This window comes from Rana temporaria, chromosome 12, assembly GCF_905171775.1.
Source record: "Rana temporaria chromosome 12, aRanTem1.1, whole genome shotgun sequence".
NCBI lineage: Eukaryota > Metazoa > Chordata > Amphibia > Anura > Ranidae > Rana > Rana temporaria.
Genome location: NC_053500.1, coordinates 58,543,388 through 58,557,419, shown reverse-complemented (window position 1 = coordinate 58,557,419; position 14,032 = coordinate 58,543,388). Strand labels below are relative to the sequence as shown.

At 47.0% G+C, this 14,032-nt stretch overlaps 2 protein-coding genes across 4 annotated transcripts in view; one reads left to right on the top strand and one right to left on the bottom strand.

Annotated features, from left to right (window-relative positions):
• TBC1D16 (TBC1 domain family member 16) overlaps positions 1 to 3,837 on the bottom strand; it is a 305,823-nt gene extending 301,986 nt beyond the window's left edge. The window contains exon 1 of the mRNA XM_040330437.1: positions 3,736 to 3,837. The gene's annotated coding sequence lies outside the window, so the exon portion shown is untranslated. The remainder of the gene's footprint in view (positions 1 to 3,735) is intronic.
• An 86-nt stretch (positions 3,838 to 3,923) lies between these two features.
• Positions 3,924 to 14,032, top strand: part of CCDC40 (coiled-coil domain containing 40) — a 202,801-nt gene continuing 192,692 nt past the window's right edge. Inside the window, exons 1-2 of one of the 3 annotated variants that reach the window (XM_040330432.1) lie at positions 3,924 to 4,230; positions 7,769 to 7,832. In XM_040330432.1, the coding sequence (XP_040186366.1) occupies positions 4,214 to 4,230; positions 7,769 to 7,832 (81 nt within the window). In that variant the 5' untranslated portion in view covers positions 3,924 to 4,213. The other 2 variants (XM_040330434.1, XM_040330435.1) reach the window with 2 other exon arrangements.

The window sequence follows — 14,032 nt, the reverse complement described above, 5'->3', positions numbered from 1 at the left end:
GTTTAAATGCTGGAAAAAGAGAATGACCATACTTCTTGCTTTGACAGGCTTCCTTTATCTGTGTGGCTGGTCCTCTGAAGCCTCTTCTCCAAGGCGCTCTGGCTGAGTTTTGCATGCCAATGTCGTCATGTACAATGCAGGGCCAACAGCCCTGCATTTTATGTGAAGACAGCGGGGGGCCCGCCCATAACCTGGAGGTTTGGAGAGTGCTGGAACAGGGAATAAGGTAGGAATTACACCTTTATTCTTCTACCCCTAGACCAGGGGTCTCCGAAATTTTCACACAAAGGGCCAGTCTACTGTCCTTCAGACTTTGGGAGGGCCGGATTGTGGCCAGCAGGGGTAGAAAATGTCCCACGCCCAGCATCAGTGAGAATAAATATGGCCTCAGGGTTGGTGGTCAGTAGGAGGAGTAGTGCCCCATTATTGGTATTAGTAGGAGGAATAGTATCCCATCATTTGTATCAGTGGAAAACATAGTGCCCCATTGCTGGTGTCAGTGGGAGGAATAGTGCCCCAAGGGCCAGATAAAGGCTAGCAAAGGGCCACATCTGGCCCTCGGGCTGCAGTTTGGAGACCCCTGCCCTAGACTTAAAGCAGCACTCTCTCCTGGGACCTGAGCCCTGCAGCACATATGTGCAAGGGGCAGAGAGAGGGTCTCCTCTAGAAAAGTGCAAGTGCTTTGCAGCACAAATAAAGTAAGGTGGGGGGGGAGGCAAGGCAACACAAGGGGGTTGATTTACTAAAGGGAAAGCCACTCTGCATTGCAATGGTACTTGTAAGTGCAGTCACTGTAGATCTGAGGGAAAGCCCTGAAATTAGGGGAAGCTCTGCTGATTTTTCTCATCCAATCATGTGCAAGAAAAAATGCTGTTTTTTTATTCCCCTTGTATGTCCCCCTCAGATCTACAGCGACTGAACTTGCAGTGCACTTGTAGTGCAAAGTGGATTTGCCTTTTCGTAAATAACCCCCAAGATGTCATTTAGGTTGCAGGCCTGCTTTAAGTAGCATTTAACCCAAGTAGAGAGGAGGGATGCCACTGCAAGTGTTAATTTTCCAGACTCCTACTTTGATTGGATATAGCAGGATTTTGTCCACAGGTTTCAGACCATGATTCATGACCTGCTGATTGGCTGTGTCCAATCACAGCCCAGAGCCCTTTGTTGACAAACAACACAGGGCTCTGTACAGAGGGAACAGACTGTTTCTTCTCCCTGCAAAACAGGGAGAACAAACAAACAGATTTTTTTTTGTAAAAAGTAGCACACATTACACACGTTAACACTTGCTAAGCACACAGTTAACCCCTTGATAACCCTAGATGTTATTAGTACAGTGACAGCGTAGTATTAGCCCTGATCACTGTATTAGTGTCACTGGCAGTTAGTGTCATATTTACTGCCGCACTATCACAGTCCCACTACCAGTCGTTGAAAATGTTATATGTTATATATATATATATATATATATATATATATATATATAAAAATTAAAAAAAAATCCAGTATATACACCATAGTTAGTAGATACTATAACTTTTACTCAAACCAATATTCACTTATTGGGGTTTTTTTTTTCTTTACCAAAGACATGTAGCAGATTACATTTTGGCCTAAATTTATGAAGAAATTAGATTTTATTGAATATGTTTTATCACAGAAAAAAATATATATTGGTTTATGTTTTTAGGCTCCATGCACAGAGAAGCTGATAAACTGCATTTTTTTGGCATTTTTTTCAAAAGCCCATAATCTGAACTCTGTGTTAGCCTATGTGCCCATGCACACATGGGCGTTATTTTGTGTTAATGAGCTTTGGAGTTTATTGGATATTTTCTGAACACCTGAAATTTGCATTCCAAGTGCAGGGAAAAAACGCTAAAAAACGCAAAACGTCAAAAAACGCTCAAAAAGGCTAGCATTTTTTTATCCATCGGAAAAAATAAAAAAGCTAAAAAACGCAACACTGAAAAACGCTAATAAAGGCTATAGCAAAAACGCAAAAATTTTTTAAAAGTCTCCCTGCAAAGCTACTGGCGTTTTTTTAGCTTCTGTGTGCATTGAGCCTTAAAATGTTTGGTCTTTTTTTTTTTTTTTTTTTAAATAATAAAAAATAAAAATCCCAGCGGTGATCAAACACCACTAAAAGAAAGCTCTATTTGTGTGGTAAAAATAATACAAATTTAATTTACAATTACCAGTTAAAGTAATGCAGTGCCAAAAAGCAAAACACGGCCGGCCTGGTCATGAAAAGTGGTAAAATCTTCCAGTGGTCAAGTGGTTAAAGAGGAGCTCCAGGCTCCTCCAGAAAAAAATAAAAAGTCAGCAGCTACAAATACTGCAGCTGCTGACTTTTAATATTAGGACACTTACCTGTCCAGGGATCCAACGATGTCCTCACCCGAGCCCATTTTTTTAATCGGCTCTCGGGTGTTGCCACTGCCATCATGGTTAGGCCCCTTTCACACTGGGGCAGAGGTGGCGTCGGCTATTTTAAGCGGCGCTTTGCCGCCAATTTTGCAGCGCTATTCGGCCACTAGCGGTGGCGGTTGTACCGAAATCCCTCGGGCTTTCACACTGGAGACACAGCAGCAGCTGTTTAGGGTCGGTTTGCAGGCACTATTTTTAAGCGCAATAGCGCCTGCAAACCGCTCCAGCGTGAAAGGGGTCTTAGGGGAAACCAGCAGTGAAGCCTTAGAGCACTTTCACACTGACAGCGTGGCCACGTTAGCGAGCCGGGTGCTTTGAGCCCCTGCTAGCAGCCAAATAAAGAGTTAAATGCACCACTGCCGAGGTGCTTTGCAGGCGCATCGGCGGCGCTGCCCATTGATTTCAGTTGCCAGGAGCACATTAGGAGTGGTGTACACATCGCTCCTAAAGCTCCCAAAAGATGCTGCTTAACATCCTGCCAGCGCAGCGTCACGGTGTGAAAGCACCCAGGCTCTCACACTGGGACTGCAGGGGAGGCATTTTTCAGATGCTATTTTTTAGCGCTAAAGCACCGGAAAAATGCCTCCAGTGTGAAAGGGGTCTTATGGCTTCACAGCCAGTTCCCTGCAGCGAATGAGCCAGTGGCGGGGGAAGGAGGAGTGGGCCCAACTTCAGGCTGATCTCCCCGTGGTGAAGTCACCCGGAAATGGGAGCAGGTACCTGTCAAAACCAGGTACCCACCCCAAAAGGTGCCAAATGTGACAGGGGGGGGGGGGGGGCAGACACTTTCAGTGGAGCTCAGCTTTAAAGCTGCACTCCAGGCATATATGAAAGACATAAAATATTGCAGATCTGAAAGCATTAATACATTACTGGGTGGATTTTTAAAATGCACGCCTCTGAATGAGACCTGGTGTCAGCTCCTAGCAGTCCTTGTACAAAGTGTCAATACAACTAGCTACAATGCTTGACAAGAAGCATGCCGATAGGAGGAGAGAGCAGAGTGACAGGGAGATAAGCTTATCACTGTGCTGCTTCTCTTTTATACCATCTATTCCCATGCTGATCACCACACTGAGGACATCTAGTGTCAGAAGCTAGTAGTGCAGGCAGGGGCAGTCTCTGGACTAAAGGTGATTTGGATTGTGTGATCCTTCTATAGGGCCATTCCTTGTATCCGTTATAATGAAGTCCCCCCTCCCTGTGATCCGCTCCCTGACCTTCTCATGTACAAGGATGGCTTGTCCCTGTCATAGAAAGGTGACCCCGGGAACAAGGACATATCAGCCGCCGTCTTTGTCCTACCTGCCCCCGGCCAGCCCTCCACACACGGCACTCTGCCTCTGGGACACGCCGCTCACTGCCCCGTCCGGCCTGAAGCACGAGCATTGGGGCGGGGCGGATCCGGGCAACTCCTTCACTGCCACACTCTAGGGAACGGCCACGTACCATTCACACACAGAGCCGGGGCTGGAACACAGCCGCCCTCCCATACTGTACACAATGTAATGGCAGGGACAGCAACACTTCCCCCCCTCCCCTATACTGTACACAATGACACTGTCCTCCCCATACTACTTTATTATCTTATTCCACACAATCCCCGGGGGCACTACCACCGCTGTCCCGGGGGGTGCTATCCCACTGCACTGCCCTGACAATGGATTCTGTATAACACATCAGTGTGGACGGTTCTCTCTGACCTACCCCGCCTACTTCGTCTTGGTACAGTCCACAAACGCTGGGCTTATCCCGGAAGTTGACACTGTTTCCTAGCAACAAGATGTCTGCTCAGGGCAGGTGAGTGCTGCTTCCTTCTCCTCTATATTATTTCATTTTATTATTAAATACCCCACACAGAGAGCTGGGCAGGTGAGTGCTTCTTCCTTCTTTATATTATTTAATTGTATTATTTAATTGTATTATTATACACCCCACACAGAGGGCTTGGCAGGTGAGTGCTGTTTTTCTTCTCCTCTATATTATTTCATTTTATTAATAAAGACCCCATACAGAGGGCTGGGAAGTTCAGTGTGTTCAAGGCTCGAACGGTGGTCCTTTTCTTTTACCCTGCGCTAAGCCTAGGTTCACATACGTGCGGCGAACGCGTGCACTGATCATGGGTGCAGCAGACCATTCATTTGAATACGCAGCTGTACCCGTGAGAAACACAGGGAAAAAAGTCCCAGCCCCATTCTAACATTCCTCTTCTACAGCTGAGTTAAGTTGGCACCCCATGTTTGTAAAACCTGGAAAAAAAATACCATTTGTTTGTGTCGCAAAAATGAACGTTTCTGAGATATTAAACATTCAATTTAATGCTAGCCCCGCCCACTTTGCACCCCTTTGTTGCTGAATTTTAAAAACAAACACGCCATTCGTTTGTGCCGCAAAAATAAACGTTTGTGCCGCTTTGGTTTTGAAAATGTGTGTGTTAAATGTTTCTGAAACCCCGCCCACTTTACACCCATGTTGCTAAATTTTAAAAACAAACACCATTCGTTTGTGCTCGTTAACCGGGTTACTCGCAATCCGAGGTTCCAATGTAGTAAACCCTCCTATTGTTTAAGCTGTCATCTTAGCCTCTGCGTGATCTGCAGTTGCCATGGCTCTGCACATGTGTTCTGTTATAACTCCTGACAGTTGATAGATTGACAGTTTGGTTGAGAGCATGAGCAGCTGTGACAGTTAACCTGGGTTCACACTAGAGTTGTCCCGATACCACTTTTTTAGGACCGAGTACAAGTACCGATACTTTTTTCAGGTACTCGCCGATACCGAATACCGATACTTTTTTTTAAATGTGTCCCCAAATGCAGCCATGTCCCCCCACATATGCAGCCATGTCCCCCCACATATGCAGCCATGTCCCCCCACATATTCAGCCATGTCCCCCCACATATGCAGCCATGTCCCCCCACATATGCAGCCATGTCTCCCCACATATGCAGCCATGTCTCTCCATACCTAGATGCCGTCGCCGCCTAGGTAATCAGCGTGCGGGGAACATTACAGCTTTCATTTGAATAGCTGTGTGTTCCCCGCCGTGCTGCGTATAGACACTTCCCCTTGCTCGGGATTGGACGGGTGATCTGCACTTTGATAGACAGATCACCCGTCCAATCCCGAGCAAGGGGGAGTGTCTATATGCGGCGCGGCGGGGAAGAGACAGCTATTCAAATGAAAGCTGTAATGTTCCCCACACGCTGATTAACTTGGCGGCGTTGCGGTATGCGGCGACGGCGGCAGGGGGGGGGGGTAGTATCGGATCTGGCATCGGGGGCATTTGCGGGAGTACAAGTACTCCCGCAAATGCTCAGTATCGGTCCCGATACTGGTATCGGGACAACCCTAGATCACACTGATGCGATGCAGGAACCAGCGAAATTACAACGCTGGTTCCCGCATCGCTCCTCTCCCGCAGGAAGTTCATACTGCCTTGTGCAAACTGGGTGTTTGTTCACAGATCGTAGTGCTAACTGTGAACTCCCACATTTCATGTGCAAATCTAATGCGAGTTCAACCATACAACTGTATGGCTGAGATCGCATTTGATGGGCACCTGCAGTGCGGGTCCGAATCACATGCGTTCTCTGAGATCGCAGCAGTGTGAACCCAGGCTCAGGCTACTTTTACACTGAGGCACTTTACAGGCGCTATAGTGCTAAAAATAGGCCCTTCAAAGCGCCTGTAAATTGCCTCTCCTCTCACTCCAGTGTAAAAATAATTTTTACATTGGAGCGGTGCGCTGGCAGGACGCTCAGAAATTTCCTGCAAGCAGCACCTTTGAGGTGCTGTAGGAGCCTTGTATACACCGCTCCTACAGCCTACAGCGCCCCTGCCCTTTTTCGGCTGTTAGCGGGGGTTTAAAGCCCCCGCTAGCATCCAAATAGTGCAGCAAAAACTACAGTAAAGCGCCGCTAAAAATAGCGAGGCTTTACCTCCAACGCTCACCCACCCCAGTGTGAAAGTGCCCTTATTATTCGCAACATGCTTTCAATGTAACTGTTTTGGGAAACAGTTCAATTAATGGGTTTGGTTCTGATTTGAAGCCCCACTACAGGATAATTCACAACAAATTCCTCTAAATGGAGGGATACTGCTGCATAAGATCCATTTCAGGAACTGTGTTCTAAATCCTGCAAAAAAATAATTCACAAACCCATTCAGAAGGAAAGTACAAATGTCAATATACACTGACCCTTATGTATGATCCCATAAAACTGGTGCGTGTATGGGGGGGGGGGGGGTTATGGTCCGTTAAATTGAGGACAGCCCAGAGTCTACAGTACAGTGAGTTCACCACTGGTTATAATGGAATGCAGTGAGGGACCAGGCATCTGTCACACCTGAAAGTGTGTTGGATCCTGAAAATACTTCAAGCAGCTTAACTCTTCGGCCCGGTACACACGGGCAAACATGTACGATGAAACCGGTCCGTCAGACCGTTTTCACCGTACATGTCTGCCAGAGGGCTTCTGTACGATGGCTGTACTAACCATCGTACAGAAGTCCGCGCGTAAACAATACGCGGGGCGTGTCCGCGTCGTCGCCGCGACGTGGGCGGGCCTGCCATTTAAAGGCTTCCACGCATGCGTCGAAGTCATTCGACGCATGCGAGGGACAGCGGGCGCTCGGACATGTACGGTAGGTCTGTACTGACGACCGTACATGTCCGAGCGGGCAGGATTCCAGCGGACGGTTTTAAAACACGTCCAGGAATATTTGTCTGCTGGGAAAAGGCCCGGCGGGCAAATGTTTGCTGGAATTCGGCCCGCTCGCGCCTACACACGACCGAACATGTATGCTGAAACTGGTCCGCGGACCAGTTTCAGCATACATGTTTGGTCGTGTGTACGGGGCCTTCAAGAAAACAAAGCTCATCAATCAGGAAAGTATTTATTAATTCTTTTCAGTGGTGCCACAAAATCAGTCTAACTACAGTGCCCAAATACAGACCACTTTTGTTAATAATCCACAACTAACATTTTCAACGTGATTTTCCAGGAAATAAAGCACTGAGACATGGATGGATGGGGGAGTTTACGTTGAATATTACAATTTTTATAAATGGTATTTTTGGTTTGTGGTGCTCACATACAGTGTAGTTCCGCTTTAAAAAAACATATTATAGCTTGTCTCAACCCTGGCCCCTTTCATGTATTCTGGACACCTTGGTGTGCATGAAAATGAGGAGAAAAATATTAATTAAATTATGAATTAAAAAATAAATGTTTTAATTGAATGCTAGCATTCGAAATATAACCACATACAGTAGTTACCAGAATACACCATTTTACACAATAGATATCCTTTAACATGTCATTTATTTGTATAGCCCTAGGTCTGATATGGAACATGTTGATGATACAGAGAAGGATCTTCAAGTGTCAAGTGGCGAGGTAAGAGAAGGTATAGACTCACAAGGGGAATGCCTTTTCTGAAAATGGAAACCACAACATTGTATAGAAAGATGATCCGCACACCAAGAGTTGCTCTTAAAAAAAATCTTTCAACCTATGAGGCCTGAATAACTGAAAAAAGATGAAGATTTTTTAAGAGCAACTCTTGATGTGGGGATCATCTTTCTGTATATCTACTCGGTGAAATGGCTGTAGATTGGGCACACAGGATCTCTTTTCAATGGTATGTTGTATGGGTAGCAGCACTGTTGCTTCTGTTTGAATTTAAACCACAACATTCTACATTTACAACAAGCATATGATGCCTATCTAAAATAGATTGAAAACAGAAAGTAGCAATTATATCATGGGGAAAAGGATGCTCCATCTCTAAGGGTCCTTTCACACTAGCGGACCGTTTGTCCGTTCATTACAAGTCCGTTAACGGACTTGTAATGAATCCCTATGGGATCGCGTCCGTTAGCGGATGGAGCATCCGCTAGCGTCTGCGTCCGTCGGGATCCACTTTTGCGAACGGAAGAAACCCTATTTTTCTTCCGTTCGGCGGAACGGATCGGATGCAGACGGACAGACGGTCCGTCTGCATCCGATCCCCCATAGGGGAGAGTGGAGCAGAGACAGGGCGGTCTCTGCACTGTGTGCGGGGACCGCCCTATCCGCCGACAGCTCAGCGGGGATCCCCGCTGAGCTTTGGCGGACACACGGAGCGGACACAGAAACGGCCCGCTCCGTGTGAAAGGACCCTAATAGACTATTGGAAAGATACAGTATCTCACAAAAGTGAGTGCACCCCTCACATTTTTGTAAATATTTTATCATATCTTTTCATGTGACAAATTACACTTTGCTACAATGTAAAGTAGTTAGTGTACAGCTTGTATAACAGTGTACATTTTCTGCCCCCCTCAAAATAACTCGAAACACAGCCATTAATGTCTAAACCTCTGGCAACAAAAGTGGATACACCAATAAGTGAAAATGTCAGAATTGGGTCCAATTAGCCATTTTCCCGCAGTGTGTCATGTGACTCGTTAGTGTTACAAGGTCTCAGGAGTGAATGGGGAGCAGGTGTGTTAAATTTGGTGTTATCACTCTCTTTTTTAAATTCAATACTTTTTTTTATTGTTTCCATACATATATATCAGAGAAAGAAAAAATACAAATCCATATTCTATATTCAGTGCATTATATGTACATACAAAAAATTAATTGCATAGGTTAAAAATTTCCTTCAATCCCATTCCCAACCCTCCCTCCTATCTTACTTTTAAAGTGCATACACGTTTTTTGGTTCTATTCCTTTCCTTAGATTATTCTTTACCTAACTTTCCCTGATTAAAGTGAGCGGCCTATTTTACATAACCAGTGCTCCCATATTGCTTTAAATTTTTTGAGGTTACCCCTTCTAATCCATGTTCCCCTTTCCTTCCCAATTGTGCTATTCATTACGTTAAACCATTCCTCTACTGTGGGTGGATTTTGTGCTTGCCATTTTAGTGCGATCAATTTCCTCGCCTGGAACAGGCATCTTATAACTGCTACTAATATATCCCTCTGCCCCATTCCCTCCTCAATGCATCCTAATAGACAAACCCTGGCTTCAAGTTCCAGAGTGGTTCCAAAGGTTGCATTTATAATGTCCAAAATCCTAGCCCAATATCTATGCAGTTTTGGGCATTTCCACATCATGTGGATGAGGTCCCCTGTATTTTGACATCTGGGACATTTGTCATCTGACTTCCATCCAAATCCATATAATTTCTTGGGGGTATAATAGACCCTGTGGAGGAGAAACAAGTGAGAAACCCGTTGTGAGGGGGCTAATGAAACCACTGTCCCTAGTTCCAGTATCCTGTCCCATTGGTCATTTGTTATGAGTCCAATATCCTCCTCCCACCTCTGTTTCTTCTTGCTCAGCTTCTCTTTTCCTATTAACTGATCGCTGATCCGTTCGTACAATTCTGATATAAGACCTTTCAAGACCCCCGTCTTGATTAGTCTTTGGAGATGCGTGAGCTTTTGCCATCTTACCGGCTGTAATTTAAATTGGGCTTGTAATGCGTGTCTAACCTGCAAATAGGCAAAAAACATAGAATTTGGGATGCCATATTCCCGACTTAGCTCTGAGAAGGGTTTTAATGTGCAGTCTGTATAGAGTTGTGCCACTCTGGTTATCCCACGTTTATCCCATTCTTTTAATTTTCCCATGGCCAAAATTTCTTTTAAGTTATTATTTTCCCATAGTGGGGAGTATTCTGTTAATCCTTTATAGCCCAAGGCAAGTTTTCCCACTTGCCATATTCTTACCATCATCTTTACTGTTGGACTTTTTACCGAGAAAGAGTTGGCCTCTAAGGTCTCTATTACCGATCTATGAGGAGACCCTCTTAGTATCATTTTCCCACTTGCATTACCTCCCCCCTCTATGCTACACCCCCCCAAATGCTGCAACTGCGCCGCCAAAAAATAGCTATACGGATGCGGGACCGATAGCCCTCCTCTGTCTGTTGGCAGTTGCAGTGTTCGGAGACTGATCCTTGCCTTTCCCTTTTTCCAGATTAGGGTCCTAAAGAGGGTCTCTATCTTTTTAAACCATCGGTTATCAATCCACACTGGGGAGTTGTGAAGTATATACAGCAATTGTGGCATTCAGATCATTTTAATAAGGTTGCTACGTCCAGCCACCGACAGTGGCAAGTGTCCCCATACATCCGCTTTGCGTTTAAGTTTGCCCAAAAGTGGCACTAAATTATTATTTATAAATTGTTCTGGGTTACGTGTTACCACGATGCCCAAATACTCCATCTTCTCCCCAATTTTTAATTGCGGGATTCCTATCCCATCCATATTGCTTACCGGATCCACTGGTAAGAGTGTTGATTTTTCCCAGTTTATCACTAGGCCCGAGAATCGTCCAAACGCTTCTACTGTTTGAACTGCAGTTTTAAGGGAGGTTGTAGAGTTGCCCAAGAAAAGGAGGATATCGTCCGCATATAGCGCGACTTTTTCCTCCTCTGCTTCTCTCTGGAACCCCTGTATTTCCTGTCTAGCTCTAATAGCAGTTGCCAAGGGCTCAATTGCCAAGGCGAAAAGGAGAGGGGACAATGGACATCCCTGTCTCGTTCCCCTCTCCAATTCAAACGACTGTGAAACTTCATTATTTATTTTTATTTTAGCCCTTGGGGAATTATACAGTAGCTTTATCCATTTAATAAAGGATGGGCCAAACCCAAACTTCTCCAGAGTGTACCAGAGATAGTCCCACTCCAGACTATCAAAGGCCTTAGTGGCATCTAATGATAGGATAGATCTATCTCCCGCATTCTCCGTCGGGGTCTGTAGGTTTAGGTACAGCCTTCTTATGTTTATACTTGTGGACCGGTTTGGAATAAATCCAGACTGGTCTGCGTGTATTAATTTCTGAATAAATTTGTTTATTCTCGTTGCCAGTACCTTAGCCAAGATTTTTACATCTGAGCAGAGCAAAGATATAGGTCTGTAAGATGATGTATCTAGTTGATCCTTTCCTTCCTTCTGGAGCACTATAATAATTGCTTCTAGCATTGAAGTGGGTAGCCTTCCTCCTTCTATCGCCCAATTCAGCGTTTTTAGCAGTTCCGGGAGCAGCACCTCACCGTATTGCTTATAAATCTCTGCTGGTAGGCCATCCAGCCCTGGGGACTTTTGATTAGACAGTCCTTTAACTGCCTGTTGTAATTCCAGTAATGTAATTGGGGATTCCATAGCATTTCTATCCTCCTCTGATAGAACTGGGGTTCCTATTTCTCTAAAGAATTCTTCCATTTGCACAAAAGTGGATACACCAATAAGTGAAAATGTCAGAATTGGGTCCAATTAGCCATTTTCCCGCAGTGTGTCATGTGACTCGTTAGTGTTACAAGGTCTCAGGAGTGAATGGGGAGCAGGTGTGTTAAATTTGGTGTTATCACTCTCAGGCTGGGTTCACACTATACTACACAACTTTCATCCTACTTTGCTCTGCGACACTGGTCCTATATTGGTCCTACATCCATCCAACTTTCATGAACAGGATACTACTTTGATCCGACTTTGCCCTGCGACTTGAAGTCCGACTTTTAATGAGCGGGGATCCGACTTGGATCCCTGCCAATATCAGGCACTGTGTTTGATATGAATCTTGAGGGGGAACTCCATGCCAAATTTTTACAAAAAAAACAGCATTGGTTCCCCTCCAAGAGCATACCAGGCCCATGGGTCTGGTGCGGATTTAAAGGGGAACCCCCTACGCCGAAAAAACAGCATGGGGGGTCCCCGCAAAATCCATACCAGACCTGTATCCGAGCAGCAGCCCGGCCGGTCAGGAAAGGCGGCCCCCCCACCCCAAAGCACCCTGCCCACATGTTGATGAGGACAGGGCCTCTTCCCGACAACCCTGGCCGTTGGTTGTCGGGGTCTGCGGGCGGGGGGCTTATTGGAATCTGGGAGCCCCCTTTAACAAGGGGGCCCCCAGATACCGGCACCCCACCCTAGGCGAATGAGTATGCGGTACATCGTACCCCTACCCATTCACCTGGAGGAAAAGTGTAAAAAAAAATAAACGCACTACACAGGTTTTTTTTTATATTTTATTAGTCAGCTCCGGGGGTCTTCTTCCGACTTCTCCACTCTCTCGGGGTCTTCTTCTGACTTCTGGGGTCTTCTTCCGTCTTCTCCGATCTCTTCTTCTGCTCTCCGCACTCCCCGGTTCTTCTCCCGCTTTCCGGTGCCGTCTGCCAGGCTGCGCCGCCGCTATCTTCTTTGTAGCTCTTTTACTAGCGGCGGTGTGCGGCGATTTATATAGGCCTCTTATGACGTCACAGTCCCAGAATGCTCCGGGTGGTGACGTCACCACCCTGAGCATGCTGGGACTGTGACGTCATAAGAGGCCAATAAAAATCGGTGCGAGCCGCGCACCCAGCATTACAGCGGGAGGGAGCGTCGAGTCAACACCGGAAGAAAAGAACAAGACGACGGAGGAAACCCGGGCTGGCCGCCGCTAGTAAGAGAGCTACAAAGAAGATAGCGTCCGCGCAGCCTGGCAAAAGGCACCGGAGAGCGGGAGAAGAACCAGGGAGCGCGGAGAGCAGAAGAAGAGAGCAGAGAAGACGGAAGAAGACCCCCAAAGTCAGAAGAAGACCCCGAAGTCAGAAGAAGACCCCGGGAGAGAGGAGAAGTTGGAAGAAGACCCCCGGAGCTGACTAATAAAATATAAAAAAAAACCTGTGTAATGTGTTTATTTTTTTGGACACTTTTCCTCCAGGTGAATGGGTAGGGGTACGATGTTAAAGGGGGCTCCCAGATTCCGATAAGCCCCCCTCCCGCAGACCCCAACAACCAACGGCCAGGGTTATCGGGAAGAGGCCCTATCCTCATCAATAGGGTTGTCCCGATACCGATACTAGTATCGGTATCGGGACCGATTCCGAGTTTTTTCGGCGGTAGTCAGACGCCGATACCCCGCCCCGATACACAAATAGAATACTTAACCCCCCCCCGCCGCGTCGCCGGCGCCGAACGCCGCCACCGGAGCAACAATTCGCCGCTGCGATCCGCCGCCGTTACGCCGCTGACTGTGTAATACGGGCGGGAACATTACAGCTTTGAATAGCTGTAATGATTTGCGCCACGCATAGACACTCCCCCTTGCTTGGGTGAACTGTCCAATCCCGAGCGAGGGGGAGTGTCTATACACGCAGCGTGGCGCCAATCATTACAAAGCTATTCAAAGCTGTAATGTTCCTGGCCGGCCGTAGTACACAGTCGGCGGTAGCAGGTAAGCGGGCCATGGCTGCATATGGGGGGAGACACACACGGCTGGATGGGGGGAGACACACACGGCTGGATGGGGGGAGACACACACGGCTGGATGGGGGGAGACACACACGGCTGGATGGGGGGAGACACACACGGCTGGATGGGGGGAGACACACACGGCTGGATGGGGGGAGACACACACGGCTGGATGGGGGGAGACACACACGGCTGCATGGGGGGAGACACACACGGCTGCATGGGGGGAGACACACACGGCTGCATGGGGGGTGACAATGGCTGCATGGGGGTGACAATGGCTGCATGGGGGGTGACAATGGCTGCATGGGGGGTGACAATGGCTGCATGGGGGGTGACAATGGCTGCATGGGGGGAGACAATGGCTG